Here is a 16,451-nt window from a genome sequence, read left to right on the forward strand (position 1 = left end):
CTCCTTGGCAAGTCATGGTATAGGGTTCACAACACCTTCGAACTGGAAACTCCGCACTGTACCACTATATAATCAAACTATTACTCGCCCTTCGGTAAACGGTACAGCGTATGGACAATGTTACAATGCTGCTCTATGTCCTTGACCGAGTTGAGCTAAACTCTATAGCAGTTTAGCACACCTTGCGCCGTTGATGGTTTTTAGGGTATTACAGCTACTTTCTTTTTCATCACCTTCACAAACGAGTTAAATGAAGATGTGTCCGCGGTGCCGTTCCAACTCTACAAGCAGTTCACCAAAAATGTAAGCGGTCGCCTTTTTTACACCTGTCCAATGGGACACCCCATAATGATTAGGCCAATTAATCCCAATAACTCAACTTCAAAGTCCCAGTCAACGTCCTCACACATCCATTCTAGTACATCCCTGGCAAGATCCTCCACCTCACTGTCTTCTTATACTCTACCCAGTCGTCTCCATACTTCTCTGCACATACCCTATCATCCCTCCTCTCCCGGTGTATCAGCAGTAAGCCAAACCATGCCGAGTAAAAGTACGTCACCAGTAAACCCCAGCCCGCTGCATCCCCTGGAACCACCTGCCTGCCGTCCAGCATCGTTACCGCTCTAACTCCTATGGCAGACCCGGCCGGGAGGATCACGTAGCCGGCTATGCCCGTGGGTAGACAGAACGGCAGAGATTGTAGCCAGTCGCCCAGGTAGTTAATGTGGCGAGCCTGGCCCCACCAGCCACCTGTGAGAAGTCGCGGCCCACGTCTTGTCTTGATATACGACATGTTCTTGAAAGCCAGGTCGTGGGGGTTCTCGCGGAACAGTATCTTCTGCGCGTTGCTGGCCCGGAAGATGTACAGCCCGACGGCGAAGATGATGCCCATGGCGGTGAGGCCATACGGTCCCATGTGGACCGGATAAGTCGCCAGATACCGGCACTGCGTTGAGTAAAGGAACGGCACCCACACAATATCCCCAAAAGTTAGCATAAACCCCAGCCCGTCTGTCTTAAAATCCATCATCCCCACGATCCCCTGCTCTGCATACTGCCCCTCCAAGACATAGGTTGCCTGCACCGCCATCAGGAACACCATACTGTCCGATAAGAACCCGTACACACGGTATTGCTTGGCTGCAAAGGCGCCGTTCAGCAGCACCCACCCCGTCAGCCCCGGCCGCATCCCCAGCCACGTCTTAAGGTCGACTTCGCCGATCAGGGGGACATGTACGCGGGGGTTAAGCTCTCGCCCGATGAAGAAGTCGTAGATAAAATTACCGGTCTGGCCCCCGCGCGCCAGTTCGCGCAGTTGCGGGTTACCGGGCTTCACGGAGAAGCTACGGGCGTAGACAGCAACGGAGATAAACAGAGCGAGGATGAGGTTGGCGGTAAGCAGCTGCAAATAGTTTTCCACAATCCATGTCCAGAGGAAAAAGTCGGCACCGTGAATATACGTGCCGAAAACACAGAGCACAAGCTGAGCGACACTGGACAGGAAGGCTCCCTAGTTAGAACCACCACACAATACCAGTATGAAAAAGGCATGGCAGCTCACCATTAAACCTGTATCGCAGCTGCTTCCCCGATTCCCTTAGCTTAGTCCCCAGCACTTCCTTCGCTGGCAGCACGCGAAACAGCACCAGGCTGACCAGATAGTAAGCCAGCACCCATCCTGTAGCTGACCAGCTCGCAAAGCCCCGGATCCCGTCTTCTGGCCAGGGGATCTGCGGCTTGAGGCTGCCCCAGGTAAGCGAGCGGGGCCTCAGCAAGGCCGGGGCAGGACATCCGCTAATATCGTTGCAGGCTAGAAAGAGGACGTTCATGAAGATTGGCAGACCGAAGACAATGCCAGCGGCTCCGAGGCTAGTCGGTTGTCAGCGAAGAGTACTTGAAGTTGCCTTGAACCTCATACGGGCCACCGAACTCATGTTCGGCCTTTTCCACAGCCATCATTGTCCACTTATGGTTAACCAATTCTGATACCACCTACTTGCTGTCAAAATCTTCCAAAGGCGGCAGTTACTTGATCGGTCACTCTATCCTGGTAAACAGTTGAATGGCCTTTATATCTCGGTGCAGATTTGAGAATGGCGTGACATTTTCCGCTCGGAATGAATTATATCCGGCGCAGCAACTGACGGAGCTATTTCCTTAGGCTAATTTAGGAAATCCAAACAGCCTTGGAAATGACTAGCACAATCAAAATATGAAAATGAAGGCGACCTAATCTGGATCTAGGCATACTGGAAACACCAGCTCCACTAGGGAGCTGCCGAGACTCTGTGTTAGTGCTGCGTCGTGGCCTCCTGATTAGTATTCTTTTATTTTTTCCAGTGACGAACCCTTTCAAATCCGGACGGTAGAGAATATGCCACTCTCCACTCGCTCGAAGCCAGCATGGCCAGTCTGTCATGAGCCTTACCAGGGCTATCAGTGGAATCCAATATGTCAAGGACCGAGTAGCTATATAAGAGGCATTCAACAACCAGGTTGTAAGGGGCGCATTGAGTATGCGAGAGAGGAGCCGAGGATGGTCGATGCCTCGAAGGCTCGGTACCCAATGCTGTTATAAAGAGGTGTGCAGGCGGTTCCCTTCTCCTCACCAGAGATTAGAACAGAGATAGTTGTAATGCGGCCTACTCCATTACTCTACCTGATAGCGTAACCTTTCGCGGGTAGAGCACCTCATCCAGGTAGTTACTAAAAGACAAGCCGCAAGTCAATATCACAAACAAAGGCAGGTTAACAATAGACTTCCTCAAAGGCTTTTTGTCATATCACTTACCAACCTCGTGGTTTTGGGGGTGATAGATGGATAGATAGATCCCAAACACCAAATTGCTAGCTCTGGGTGAGCTGGGAAGTCGTATCAATTACATGTTGGACTTCCAAGTCACTAAGGCCGCTCGTGCATCAGGCGAGACGAGCCCATTTCCCTGTTGATCATGACTTGGCCGCCTTCGGCCGCCCTGATTCGTGTATTGAACCCCAGTGCCCTGACCTGTGCGGTATCACTGTCCATTCATTGTTGGACCGAAAGTCGAAGTACAAGGTGGCCATGACTGGCGGTATTATGTCAAAGGGAGGCTAAAGCAAGGATGGGGCTCTGAATGGTTCTGTCAGGGAAGGGGGGTTGTTTCCAATGCAGTAAGGACTCTATGATTATCTGAGATATATACGAACAGTCTGTGAACGATGGGAAGGCCTGGCAGGAAGACGAGGATGCAGCTCGAAGAGCTACGTGAGGTTGCAGGTCAGACTGAAGAATGTAATTAGAAGGCGGTAAGCATGCCTAATCTGGATAGATGCCAGGGCCATGCTCAGTCCGGCCTGGAACTGAGACACGAATGTTGTTAATGGCCCCTGGTCAGGGAGAACGATGTTATAAATTGAAACATGGGTTCATCTATAGGGGCTTTTTCTAGCAGACAGTACAAAACAATGCCGGTGGAAGAGCGCCGCAGAGGGGAAAGGAAGCCTTTCAAGACATCAAAAGCAGCAGGGAAGCGCAAAGCTTGCCCAGGGGGCCCTTAGCCAGAGCCAGTTTAGGCGCCTCAAGCACCGCGACGCAGATATCGAGAAGAGCTTAGCCCCATCCTGAAGATATAAGAGTACGCGGTACCGTAGTCGTTTCACATGCCGAAATAATGTATGGATCCAAGTATATTAAGCCCTACCTGCCGTCGATAATCGGAACAGTAATCCCATAACTCTGTATACCTCGTACTAATTCGGTGAGCTAATGAGACTTTGACAAGATCTCGGCATGAACGTGGCCTAGCGTCGAGGGCCGTCTGATCCGTCCTCGATCACTCCTAGTAGACTAGCAGTATGGAGGTTACATTTGATGGTACTAATTAGGATGATCAGAATTATGTGCCGAAGGATGCTTAGATACAAAGTGAAAATAATCGATAATTTTAATCTATTTAGAGCATGTCAATGCCATACCTCCAGTTATAATCCTGGCTATCCTCACGTGTAATTATGCGATCGTACTGCCCGCCTCTCAGCCGTCCACGGCCTTGTCGGGCCGGGCGCCTCGAGCCAACAAATCTACCTTTATTCCACCAACCCAGGCGAAAACGGGCGCGCGGATCCTTCCAGTCCATGCTTGTCGTCATGGAGATATCCGTCTGGGTGCTCCTCACATTTTGGAGTGAGGGCTGAATACTGTTAGTGCTGTCCTGATAGCGGGGTCGCAGAGGACCTTGGTCCGGGAAATACGATAGTTCATATGTTGTGGCGTTCTGGCCTCCAACATTCTTCGTAGGGCTATCAAAAGTGTAGATATCTTTCTTCGGAATCAGCTGATTAGGGCAGTCGAGAGACGAAAGCCGCGGTGCGCACATCCTGCTACCGACGAAAAGGATCAAAAGTCCGGCAATCGTGCAAGGATTCCAGGGGACGAGGTCATGATACGTCCCAACGCAAAGTGCCAAACCAGCACAGACGATCATGAACGCTAACATGGCTTGTAGGACAATCTTAGGCGTCCTAGCTTGCATTAACCGTGGAGTCCCCGTATCTGGCATGTACGCTCCGTCCACTGTTGGGGTATTGACAGTCCCACCATCCCGTTTCCGAGAAGTGTTCTCTGAAGGATCTTCAGTTGTGCGCATGTTAGCCGAGATGTACTGCGCCATGTATCGCCGGTAGAACATGTGTAGATGGTCAAAGATTCTGTCTTTTGTTTTCTCATCATCTTGTTGCAGAGTTTCAAGAGGAAAGGGCGTCATCCCATACATGGCACCTCGAAAGAAGCTCGAAACAACAGTCGACGAAGGAACAACATCATCGTATTCCAACAGAAGTGGGTCGACAACGCTATTGTTCAGGATTCGGAAGCTCGAAGAAATGCCTGGTTCTGTTCTCCACCAGAACGATGTCTCACCATTTGGACCACTGGATAAGTATTCCATCGTTGATTCGTCCACAACCGGTGGATGTTCGGTTGAGATCTTGAGTTCCGGCAGACTCAAAGTTATATCGGTGATCAGCTTCTGGACTTTTTGATCGCATAACATTGATCTCCACACATTGTTGGTCGAATTTGTGCCGTCCAAAAAGCCGTAGAATATTAGCACGGATGGGCATCCTGGTGGGTTATCTGGCTGATTAGGTGCTGCTGAATCCCCTGTCTCTTCGTATATAATATGATTGTCTTCGCCTGGCCAAGCTCCGACATGTAGGTCTAAAACCTGTCCCACGTAGCTGACATTTGAATCATCCTTAGACCACCAACCGCCACCTGCCATGGACATCGACACGAACGACTCGTTTCCATAGGCAGAGCCCAATTGACAGTTATCTGGTAGAGGTATGTGACCGCTAAACGAAATCTGGCTAAATCCGTAGTGGGAGTTCCATGAGAAAGAGTAGTTCATCAGGTTGAATGGTATGTCTGTACAGTCGAGTTCCGCTCTGAGCGCGGGAACTTTAGCACCCACAAGACCAGAACCACCCCGTTTGAGCGCATTATTTGAGCTGTTTAAAGCCATGTTCGGGAATACCAGCTCATCAAAAGTGAAAGCCGGGTATGAAAGGTTGGCGCTTTCAATGAGACTCGACACTAGCGCCGTTCCGTTGTCGGTTGAGAGACCTTGATGGAAGGACATATTCCATGAATCTTGAGTGATGAGACTAACTGAATCTGACCGTGGAATGTTTTCGACGGTATATAAACCAGATATAACAATGGTAAGTGCGCTGCCAACCACGGATGCCAATGTTGTCAGGCTATAGCCCCATTGATGGCGCCTTATCGCTTGGTAAATCATCATTGGTGGTGTTCTGTCGAGCCACGTATGAGACAAATCATCGTTGGAAACTTCCCGATCGACCATTGTACTGAATGGTGATAGTATAGCAGTGTTGGCATCAAGGCAATTGAACATAGTTGCAACCAACAGCGCCACCACAGCAGGAATGTATCTTGCTACTAAGCTCTGCGTAATGGAATTAGCAGACAGCGAGACAATGCCTAGATCAGACCTATTATCAGACAAGTGCTGCAGATACTCCAAAATCCCAATCAGGAGAAGAGGAACCAGAAATGTTGACCAGAGAAATGGTTTTCTCAGTGTGAATGGTCTGTAGTAGCGGATTGGCGTGGTTAAAGATATCTCCTTCAGCTCTCTACTTTCTTCAGCGCTTGATATGCTATGTAGTACCATTGTTGGGAGAGACCCTTGACCCAACCATTGTGACTTCCGGATTTCGGAGTGTGAATGCTGCGGGGGACTAAACACCATACCGGACAGTTGCGCTTGGACATTAGGGCTGTTTTGCAGAGCATGTGCGGCTGCTGCCAGCGTCGTTGGGTTTATGGTGTGAGTCGTCATAGGTCTGAAAAACATGACAAGAATGATCGAAATCGCCATGCAGAAGACACCAACAATCATCGTTATCATTGACAATTTTTGCACTTGCAGTCTTGACCCCAACTGGATCTTTTGCCCAGCGACCTCAGCACCTCGAAATGTCTCGTTTGTGGGAGAAACAAGGGTGGACTTCATAACTTGAATGGTCATTTGATGCAGAACGTCTTGAACGGCCCCGGCCATATCCGTTGGATGGTCTAGCATGAAGGCATAGTTGCTGGCTGCATACTCTGCTACCATTGTAAGCAATGTGTTTATTGGTTGTTCGGTGAATGCTGTATACGGATCGGTTGGGCCAAACAAATTACCCGCTGAGGTTGACCCAGCTGACTGGGATGCGAAATTGAGGGCCGATGATAGATAATCGATAGGAACATTCTGCAAAGAAATGTTGGCAGTTGTAGGTAGCAATTCAGCTGATTGCACCGGATTCTGGATAGATGACATGTTGTATGTGAGACGCGTAAGCTGTTCGGTATGAGAAACGGTGCAGAGCATTGCTGTTGTCTTCAGAACTTCGAGATCATAGGTTTCGGGGGTGATTAAGTCTCCATAGATATGTCCATCCAGGGAAAAATTGTAGTTTTGCGTATACCGTAGGTCTGAGAGACCAACAAACAAAGGATAGCCTTCGGAGCCGCTCTGGGGGGTATCACGTGTGCATCGAAGTTCGGCGAATGATGGCCACAGTTGCCTTGGAGGGCAATATTTATCTCGAATGTTCAGAGAGACGATACTTATTCCATCGTTGGTAGCTCCCGATACGGGGCACACCCAGCCAGATCCATTTCTCACTTGAAGGCGCCACACCATGGTCGTCCCGCTGTCATCCAGTATTCTATCAACCTCGACTGGATCGCAGGCGACGTGAGGCACGAGTGCCGAGGCCTCCACTTGGTAAGCCGCGTTCGAGGCCGAGGTGTCGTTCATCGGGCGGAACGTCTCGTAGACATGGGCGTTGTCTGCCCCCTCTGAAAGTGGATAGCCCTTTTCAAGTATCGCATATGCTGTATAGAAAGGCCAGACGCCTGGGTCGTGGAATCCGGTAAAATTTGTGATGTTATTGAACCGGGTTGCTTGCGATAATTGGACTTGGACCGGATCGGATGGAACTTCGGCAGGGAAAAACAAGCCGGTAGATGCAATCGTGACAAGTTTAGACAGCAGGAAGCCTAAGCCCGTTGAGGAAACTGAAAAGTGGCCTCGTCTCGCCGAGGTGACAACGGTAAGGCCCAGGAAGGGGGATACGTAGTCTAGTAACAAGCTGCGGTCCGCATTAGCTGGACCTTTCGCAAGCTCAGCCCATGGCGTTAGAGCCTTGCAATTATAGTCCACTAGACGCCAGTAGGCAGTCACCAATACCAAGATAGCTGTTGGTCCATAGGTCCAAGTATAATGATTCGATGTGATGATTGTGAGCCCACGGTCTTGGTCCGCCCGATATTTGAGGACCCCTAGTGCAATCAGGAGACTGATTAGGACGATAACGAAGACTAACAAGCTCACTCGAGTCAACGATAGAGGTAGCCAGAGAGCACTTCTGTCGGGTATAAGCTTTTCTTGCCTCTCTTCATGCGTGCGCAACAGCTTCTTCTCCCTATTTGTTGGTGATTGAACTCTCAAGTTTGGCAACCATTTTGTCCATTGATACCGCGTCATCACGTATAGCAATTGGACGAGTTGGCATGTGAGGAAAAGTCCCTACCCTTGAGCCGGCTACTGTACAAGTCGTCAGTTATGGTCCGTGGCTGCTGCAGCAAGCAACCAGATTGAAGCCCCTTTTGCCAAGACAGCATAGATTCCACACAGATGACAGACAGCAGAAATCAGTTGTTCAGCTCCCTGCTCGTAGTTGCGCAAAAAGGTTGAAAATATGGTACATTTCCAGCCCATGTATGTAATATGTATCTACTGTACACGGAACTCCAAAAGAACAAAATAGACATCAATAAGTTGTTGGTCATCCGAAAAAAAGTACGGAGCACTCGGTAAGGGGTATGCAGGTTGTAAATCTGCATCGGGAGAAGAGCCTCATGTGTTGTGAAAATAAGGCCCTCAGTAGGGGCTGGACTGGGCGCCTGGCGGTGGAGACTGTTACTATTCTAATTACAACGCGACTAAGGGCGCGATTGGGCTGGCGATTGTGCCCAGAGCGGCATCGGTGGCTCGGTGTTTGACTAGAGTAACCTGAGACCCCATGTGTTTGGATTGGAGATGCGAAAAGGGGCTTTCGCCCGATCAGGCTGTGTAACATTGGGGATGGTGAGTACCTTGCACAGTACTCCGTAGTCCATATAGTATTGTCTGCACCACTCACTGCGATGTGTAGCCTCACACAGGACCTCGAATAAGTTCCTGAATTGCAAACTGGGAGAATCTCTCTGTCGTTGCAGATTGGATCGGCTGCCGGAAAAAAGGGGAGCATCTAAGGCCACGTGAATGTGCGACCAAAGTGCCAGAATTCGTGGTTTGATACTACAAAGTACGAGGTGCTGCGTACTAGAAGTACAACACGAAGGAATGAAGAGTCAAGATAATACATGTCTGGCGCCACTCCGTCCATAACGTACGGAGAACGGAGCACTACTTATCTCGAATTAAGTATCTTTAGGCGACGAAGGATAATTTATTAGGTCCTGGCTTCCAAGCTGCAAAGCTAGCTGGCTGCTTTAGCAGTACGAGAAGCCCTAGCTAGAATTAAAAAAAGAGTTAATTGCTATGCTGGCAATGACAAACGTTCCATGCGAGTAATGCCCGATATAATACACATTACTATGTAGTAATACCACACTCTTCCGAATGCAAGTAATTGGTAGTAGAAATACAAGTTCCGGCTGAATAACAGTTTGATTTTCGGACTTTGGCCTCTAGTCTACCTATGACGGTATATCCGTGGTAGAAAACATGACTTGCCAGAGTCGAAATTCATCAAGGAGCTCCAAGCCCTAGACTAACATGGATAGACTTCTCTTCCATATAGTCTGACAAGGCAGCCTCTCTAAGCGCTCTCTCAATTCCACCCTGTTTTACTCCACTAAACGGAATCCGGCCGTCGGAGTCCTGGCTGCTGCTGATCCAAACCATTTTCGCTTCTAACCTTTCTGCGCCACGGTGGATCGTTTCGACATTGATGAGAACACAGCAGACCCCAAGCCATACGCAGATTTATTGGCCAGAGTAATTGCCCCTTCGTCGGTCTAAAATGTCTAGACCGCAGCTACAGGCCCGAAGATCTCCTGTTGGAAAATTGGCATGTCGCTCTTGACGTTGAAAAATACTGTCGGCTGAACGAAGAAGAAAGACCCCCGGATTCATACTTGCTGCCACCAATGACGATGTTAGCACCTTGCTCCTTGCCGATTTCGAAGAAGCTGACGATCTTCCTGCACTGGTCTTTCGAGACCTGTGGTCCTCACGTCGCTCCCTAGGTGAAGGGGTTACCAACAACGTTACTTCTTCCGATCACCTGCTTGAATGTGCTGAGAAAATTCTGTTCCACCTTCTTGTGTACAATGTGCCTGCTGGTCGAGGTGCAAATCTGACTTTTGGGGGGGAATGATACCGATATATGCCCACTTGGCCGCCTGATCCAGGTCTACATCCTCGAATACCAACAATGGAGACTTGCCACCAGTTTCGAGTGTGACTAGGGTCAAGTTGACTAACGCAGCGCGCATGATAATCTGTTTGGCAACCGATGTACTACGGCTACTACTACCTATGAAAGCAACCTTGCTTCTACCTAGATGTGACACCAAGGCTTGACCTACTTCTCGACCATGACCATTAACAATGCTGATCACACCAGGGGGAAGCCAGCCTTGACCACTAGCGTCGCAAAGTACAAGGCTTGCGAGAGTCTTTTTTTCGGCCGGTTTAAGCATAACAGTATTCCGCATGCAATAACCGGCCCTATTTTCCACGATGCCATTTCTGCGAAGGGGTAAGCTGCCAAACACTGCATACCTCGGAGTCCTGCTATGAGAGATCCAGGACAAAGCCAGGAGAGCCAATTTGCCCAAGGGATAACTCCCCGATAATCTACGCGCACACACGATCGGCTGCTTTCTGTTAGTAACCAGAGTTGTACATCGTGCTTACAGTAAGCTTATCCGAAGGGCAAGAATAGCCCTGGAAGAGATTTATCGTGTCGGCCATGCCTTCCTCTAGCGCCGCCGTGTATATCTTACCATTGTCTCAGGTCTCAGGTGTTGCCAAAGTTTCAGCGTCCCTTTCCACCAGATCTGCCAGCTTGAGCAGCACCCGTCCACGCTGTTCCGAGGCGAAGAGGTGTGCATGTATTGTGACCAGCTCGCCTTCAACAGGCTAAAAGAAAGCGTCGCTCAATTGGAGGACTACCCCACTGCTAGAAATTACTATTTCCTGACAGCGTTGTGGTTCATTCGGGGAGGTGGGGGCCCCCCTCTTACCAACAGGGCCTTTATGACCATATCGGCTGATTGCTCTGATACATGAAGAGCTGTTGAAAAAACATCAGCGTCGATTGCCGGTCGAAACACATACACCGGTCTTGTCCATCTCGCACAGTGCCCACTACAACCATGCTTCTCACCCCTAAATATGTGCGACCTCAAGGGGAACCATATCCACACCTAAGGTAATTCATTGCACTAATGGCTGAGCCCGTTGAATCAGCCGCTTCGAGGAGCTCTGATCCGCTGTGCGGCGCAATGACTGTCCAGGAGCTCAAAGGGGTTAAGACCTTTGGTCACGGAGTTTCATGGTCAACCATTGACTCTATGATGTTTGATGAGAAAGACGGTACACTGACGGATGGACTGTGCTATATATGTCAAGAGGCGAGACCTGGATTCTTTTATTACGGTAGTGACCGAGCATCCGCCCGTCAGGCGTTGACAGAAAACAATTGCCAGCTGATGCCAGGGTTTGAAGTAGTACTTACAAAGCCGGCTAGTGAAGATATTTACCGGAGAGCAGGAGAGCAGGTTTCGCTTGGTGAGTGCATGGAGTGGTACCATGGGCTTCACTGCAACCAGCCTGCCGCTGGTTGGATGACTGTCCCATACTTTCACGAATAGGAGAGTTGACAGGGAATGGATCACGGCCGGGTTCAACGGCTACAGCATAAGCTATTGCTTGGCTGGCAGGTGAAGCTGTTGCCAGCATGTTTTTGGCAGAGACGTCGGTGGATGGTTTCCCACGGCTTTCAGACCGACAGATCAGAGGTCAAAATCCTCTCTACGTACTAGTAACGCTGTCGAGGAAATGTCCATGATGTGTCCATGGGCGCCCAAGCAACCAGTCGAGAAGACCACCACTGCTACACAGGGAATGTGTCTTTGGAAGAAACGGGCCGACTCAGACATCTCAACTACCCGTCAGTGTTAGGACTACAGGAAAAACCATCGCTGACAAGAGAGAAGTACTTACAGCAGTCTCAAACTAGGCTGCGAAAATGCTGAACCTGACTCTTTCCGGTCTTCCCCGACAACGCCATCGATGCAAAAGTACGTCTATATCAATGTTTAGATGGACGCAGTCCAGGGATAGGAATACCCAAAATTCAAATAGTAGGAGTTCCCTAAAGCGGTGGATGTGCTACTATAGTACTATCTAGAAAACAGGCATGCTATTAGGAAGCTCTTCCATGCGTGGCAATTTCTTGTCCAGGCTCTAACCTTTGAGAACCAATAAGTTGTCAGGCATAAGCATTGAGGCCCCGGCGATCAAGGAGTTAAATGAGGATTCATGTGAGTCTAAGTACTTAAGTTCAAGTGAAGACAACAGCAATTAGTAGCATTGGCACTATGGTGAATTGTTGGTTGATATTTGTCTGGGGGAGGAAAAGTTCCGTCGTCGATAATTGGTGAACGTTGAATTGCGACCGCTAGAATTACGGGGCACTCTAGTTTGCTATCAGAACAAAATGGGGATTTTTTGGAGTGAGAACTGGGAGAAATAGCATCAAGAAAACGATAATAGAGCCGTGACACATCATCCACCCATCCAAAGAGGCCTCAGGCAGACAATCGAAGCTCTTCGTGTAGCCGGGTATGATGTTGTGGAAATTCCTTTCTTTGAGCATGAGGACGTTGGAGACGAGTATGAAGTTATTCAAATCTGGTGGAGAAGCTGCAAACAACATTGTCTCGCAATCAAAAGAGCCACTGATTGAGGAGATCATGTCAGTGCGGCCAGAGGACGCCCTTTGAGGGTCGAATCTTGGAGCCAGCAGAGAAACTAGCACAATGAGGCAGAAGTACCTGGATAAATGGAGGTCAACGAGCACGCTCACACCCAGTGGTAGACCAGTTGACGTATTCATCCTGCCCACGGGAGGTGAATCGGCTCCCCGCACGGGATCTTCGATTAATATCCACAGAAGCTCTGTCAAACCTTTTGGACTGGACATGTGCGACAATTCCGGTCAGTTTTATTGATCCTGTTCTCCATGGCATCAAGCCTGAGTAAAATATTGTAACCATGTCGGACGGTGATACTAAGATGCGGTCGAAATGTAAGTCCCATGAACAAGTACAAACATGCCTCAATCTGTCTCCAGGTTATGCGCCTTTGGGTTTTCAGAAGAGATGGTTATAGGTCTGCTAAGTACATTAAACAAGGCTCTTGGGCGCGAAGTAGGATACTATGCTGGAGCGCCAGCGAGTAACAAGGCCAGAATCTAGATCACTGAGCCCGGAATTTCAGAAGAGATGGAAACCCTTCGGGTCAAGTGGTCGGATATTTCTTCTGGGCTGTCACCAGACCACGAGTCTTCCCGAGCGTCAGTATTTCTGGCCCACTCCATGAAGACGATACACCCTGTCCCTGTGAATCAATCCACAAAACTGACCCTGGTCCAAAATCCCGAAGAGAACTTGCATAGTTCTAAGCTGTCACAGTGGATGAAGCAAGAAAGAAGTTACCAATACTCTTCTGCAAATGGAGACAATGTCCTGCGTATGAGGGACAGCACTGAAACATGTCGCCTTCCTAGATAACCAGAAGCCATTTATTCTTGGTCCTCTCATTATGACTTGAGCGATCCGACGGCTCATCTCGCCTGTGATGAGGACTAGCCGAAACCCCAATTCTCCGAGGATTTGCACCATAATTTGAACCTTAAGTCGCGTGTTACTAGAATTCAGGTAGATACCCCATGAAAGGCTCCAACTTAGATCGCTTTCAGTGTCTCTTTACTGGCCGAGGAACTCAAATGGGGCATGTCTGGGGTCATAGCCTATGACAACACACCGGAGGCTTTGTCATTCCCTCGGCGAGGATTCCCGTAACACCAGAGTATTCATTTGGCGACACCAGCATCTAGTCTCGGACGAGGGGCGGCAATGGATGTGAAAAGCACGGTCAATACAGCGTTGGGCTTTTATTCCTCGGATGATCATCATTCGCTGCAATTTCCACTCGAGGACTTCGCCGAATTAGGTACTCTCCGGTGGATATGATAGCATCCCCGGGCTTAGGCAACCAGGAGGGCATTGGGGTAAAATCACGATCTTTATCAAACCTAGATTTGGGGGAGATTGCGGTACAAGGAAAAGGTACTTTAACATGGGAGACACCGCCTGATACCTAGTATCTGCAAGGAACAAAGTAGTAAGCACTGCGTGCTCTCTCAGTTCTCACTGCTCGTTGCAACCGGGGTTGATCCCCAGAAGCTTCTCTTCAGGATGGCCGGAGGAACTAGATACAACTTTCTGGTCGTCTTTTTCGTGGCCTTGGGCAGTTTCACATATGGCTTCAACTCTGCGTGTGTTCCCTAGATATGTTGTCGTGCTCGTTGCTGTAAAGCTGACCGGTATTGAATTATGGGCCTCGTCATCGGCCTTCCAGCATTTTTCCAATACTTCAACATCAGCTTAGAAGATACTAGCGGCAACCAGATTGCTGGAGCCACCAATGGTCTCTACTCTGGAGGGGGCATTATAGGATGTGCTCTTGTTCCATGGCTGCTTGACCGTCTCGACCGTCGTCGAACAATCCAAATCAGCGCTGCGCTAGCCATTCTCTCGGCTGGTCTACAGTCCGGGAGTGTTCATATTGTCATGTTCTTGATCGCTCGCTTTCTCAATGGCCTTGCGGTTGGCATGCTGGATGTATCTATCCCGGTCTTCCAATCTGAAATCTCTCCCGCCCATCAAAGAGGCCGTATGGTTGGTGCACACGGTGTACTCATTGTTATCGGCTACAGCATGGCTGGCTTCTCTGGATTTGGAACGTATTATGCATCACCCACTGTAAGCTGGAGACTCTGTCTCAGTTTGCAGATCATTGCCCCTCTCTTCTTGTTCCTTGGTTCTCCTTGGTAGGTTCTGGGCCCCAACCCACTTGTGCCATTCTAACTTACACTCTTCTCATTTTTAGGGTGCCTGAATCTCCTCGATGGTTGATTGACAAGAATCGCTCGCAAGAAGGTTTCGCGGTCCTTCGCAAGCTGCACAATCGTCCTGAAGATCCGAACGAGACCACAGCAAAGGAAGAGTTCATCCAAATCCAGAGGCAGATCGAACTTGAACGCGCCGAAAACATCAACAAGGGCTGGGGACACCTTTTCAAGAAGCCGAGTTATCGAAAAAGGCTTCTTCTCGGCTTTGGAACCCAGTTCATAGCTCAGAGCACAGGTGTGCTAGTCGTGAACAATTACCAAATACTGCTTTACAGGTCTCTCGGGATAACTGGATCGCTACCTCTTCTCTTAAATGCTATATACAACTCTATCGCGGCTTTCATGAATTACATTAACTCCATTGTCCTCGATCGTCTTGGCAGAGTCCGCATAATGCTGATTGGACTGGTAAGCTACAGCCCTTTCAATGTATCTTTCAGAGTCTAATCATGGACAGACTGGCTGTGCGTGTTCTTTGATTTGTTTCACGGCCATGGTAGCCACATTCGGCGACACAGACAGCCGGACCGGCAACCGGCTTTGGCGTATTCTTCTTGTTCCTCTTCGTCGTATTCTATGGCGGTTGCATGGAAGCTACCTCGTATGTATACTGTTCGGAATTGTTTCCCACACCCCTGAGAGCTCAGGGAACAGGCTTTAGTGTCGGTGGACTGTTCACCGCAACTCTAATTTACACCCAGTCAGCACCTGTGGCGTTTGCGGAGGTGGGCTGGAAGTTCTACATCCTTTTTATCATCCTCCCCATACTCGGTGCATGGTTGATGTGGAAATTCTTCCCTGAGACAAAGCTGTTATCTCTGGAGGAGATAGCAGGTCTTTTTGGCGATGATGTTGCGCTGGATATAAGGAATCTCACCCCTGAAGCGAGGGAAGCACTAGACAGGGAAATGGCTGCCGTCCGCTCTCCTGGCGACGAGAGGATCCGGAGAGTGAGCGAAGCATCAATATCACCTCACGCAAACGAAAAGACAATCACCGAATCTCAGCTTGAGAAAGCGTGACTACCATTTACAGCTGATTCCATAAAAGGGGCGATATACTCATATGATACAGAATAGTACTAATGTCACCTATGAGAAGGGATGAGCGAGACGGAGAATAACGGTGAGCTAGTTGATTGAGGCAGATATCTCAGGTCTTCAGAACGACAAGAAAATGCAATGCTTTGAGTTGAAAACAGATCAGAATAATGCCAAAGTATGGAACTCAATCTATCATATGGTTTCGAGCATCAGAACCCAAGGGCCAAGGGCAACCTGTCGCTATTGTTTGCATTTGTCATCCCCATCCCGATACAGCGCATAATCTCACACCTCTGGAGTTGATATCAAAATCGTCGCAATATTTCCTGTCGGAAATGATTCGCTACTATCTTCTTTCACACTCGTAGCACCTCACAGGTGACACGGAGCTAGTGGATCTTATGGCATGGCCCGGCCGGTGTCGGTCTCTGCAGAAGTTAACGGAAACCTTTTCATGACGGCATCGATAGGTTGCCTTGTGTCTTATGCAAATTTTATCTCAACTCCTTCGGGAGTCCAGGAGTGAATACGAAAATTTATCTGTATGATCAGATGGGGCTTGAAATCGAGTCTTGAGTTGCTGACACGACGCCTCTGGATGAACCCTTTCGTGGAAAAATTGACCAGTAG

General features: G+C 49.2%; 4 protein-coding genes across 4 annotated transcripts; 1 reads left to right on the top strand and 3 right to left on the bottom strand.

Moving 5' to 3' along the window:
* Positions 1-415: 415 nt before the first annotated feature.
* On the bottom strand, positions 416-1,959 carry A1O9_12105 (delta14-sterol reductase; the record flags this gene model as incomplete). Its single annotated transcript, XM_013398904.1, has 3 exons — positions 416-1,509; positions 1,565-1,872; positions 1,922-1,959. 3 exons carry the CDS (start codon positions 1,957-1,959, stop codon positions 416-418), a joined length of 1,440 nt encoding a protein of 479 aa, XP_013254358.1.
* Positions 1,960-3,938: 1,979 nt separating this feature from the next.
* A1O9_12106 (uncharacterized protein) lies at positions 3,939-8,051 on the bottom strand (the record flags this gene model as incomplete). Its single annotated transcript, XM_013398905.1, has 1 exon — positions 3,939-8,051. One exon carries the CDS (start codon positions 8,049-8,051, stop codon positions 3,939-3,941), a length of 4,113 nt encoding a protein of 1,370 aa, XP_013254359.1.
* A 1,790-nt stretch (positions 8,052-9,841) lies between these two features.
* A1O9_12107 (uncharacterized protein) lies at positions 9,842-10,323 on the bottom strand (the record flags this gene model as incomplete). Its single annotated transcript, XM_013398906.1, has 2 exons — positions 9,842-10,220; positions 10,280-10,323. 2 exons carry the CDS (start codon positions 10,321-10,323, stop codon positions 9,842-9,844), a joined length of 423 nt encoding a protein of 140 aa, XP_013254360.1.
* Positions 10,324-14,200: 3,877 nt separating this feature from the next.
* On the top strand, positions 14,201-15,800 carry A1O9_12108 (uncharacterized protein; the record flags this gene model as incomplete). Its single annotated transcript, XM_013398907.1, has 3 exons — positions 14,201-14,697; positions 14,757-15,219; positions 15,279-15,800. 3 exons carry the CDS (start codon positions 14,201-14,203, stop codon positions 15,798-15,800), a joined length of 1,482 nt encoding a protein of 493 aa, XP_013254361.1.
* Between the last annotated feature and the right edge of the window lie 651 nt (positions 15,801-16,451).

The sequence above is a fragment of the Exophiala aquamarina genome (genome assembly GCF_000709125.1).
Source record: "Exophiala aquamarina CBS 119918 chromosome Unknown aczIA-supercont1.21, whole genome shotgun sequence".
NCBI lineage: Eukaryota > Fungi > Ascomycota > Eurotiomycetes > Chaetothyriales > Herpotrichiellaceae > Exophiala > Exophiala aquamarina.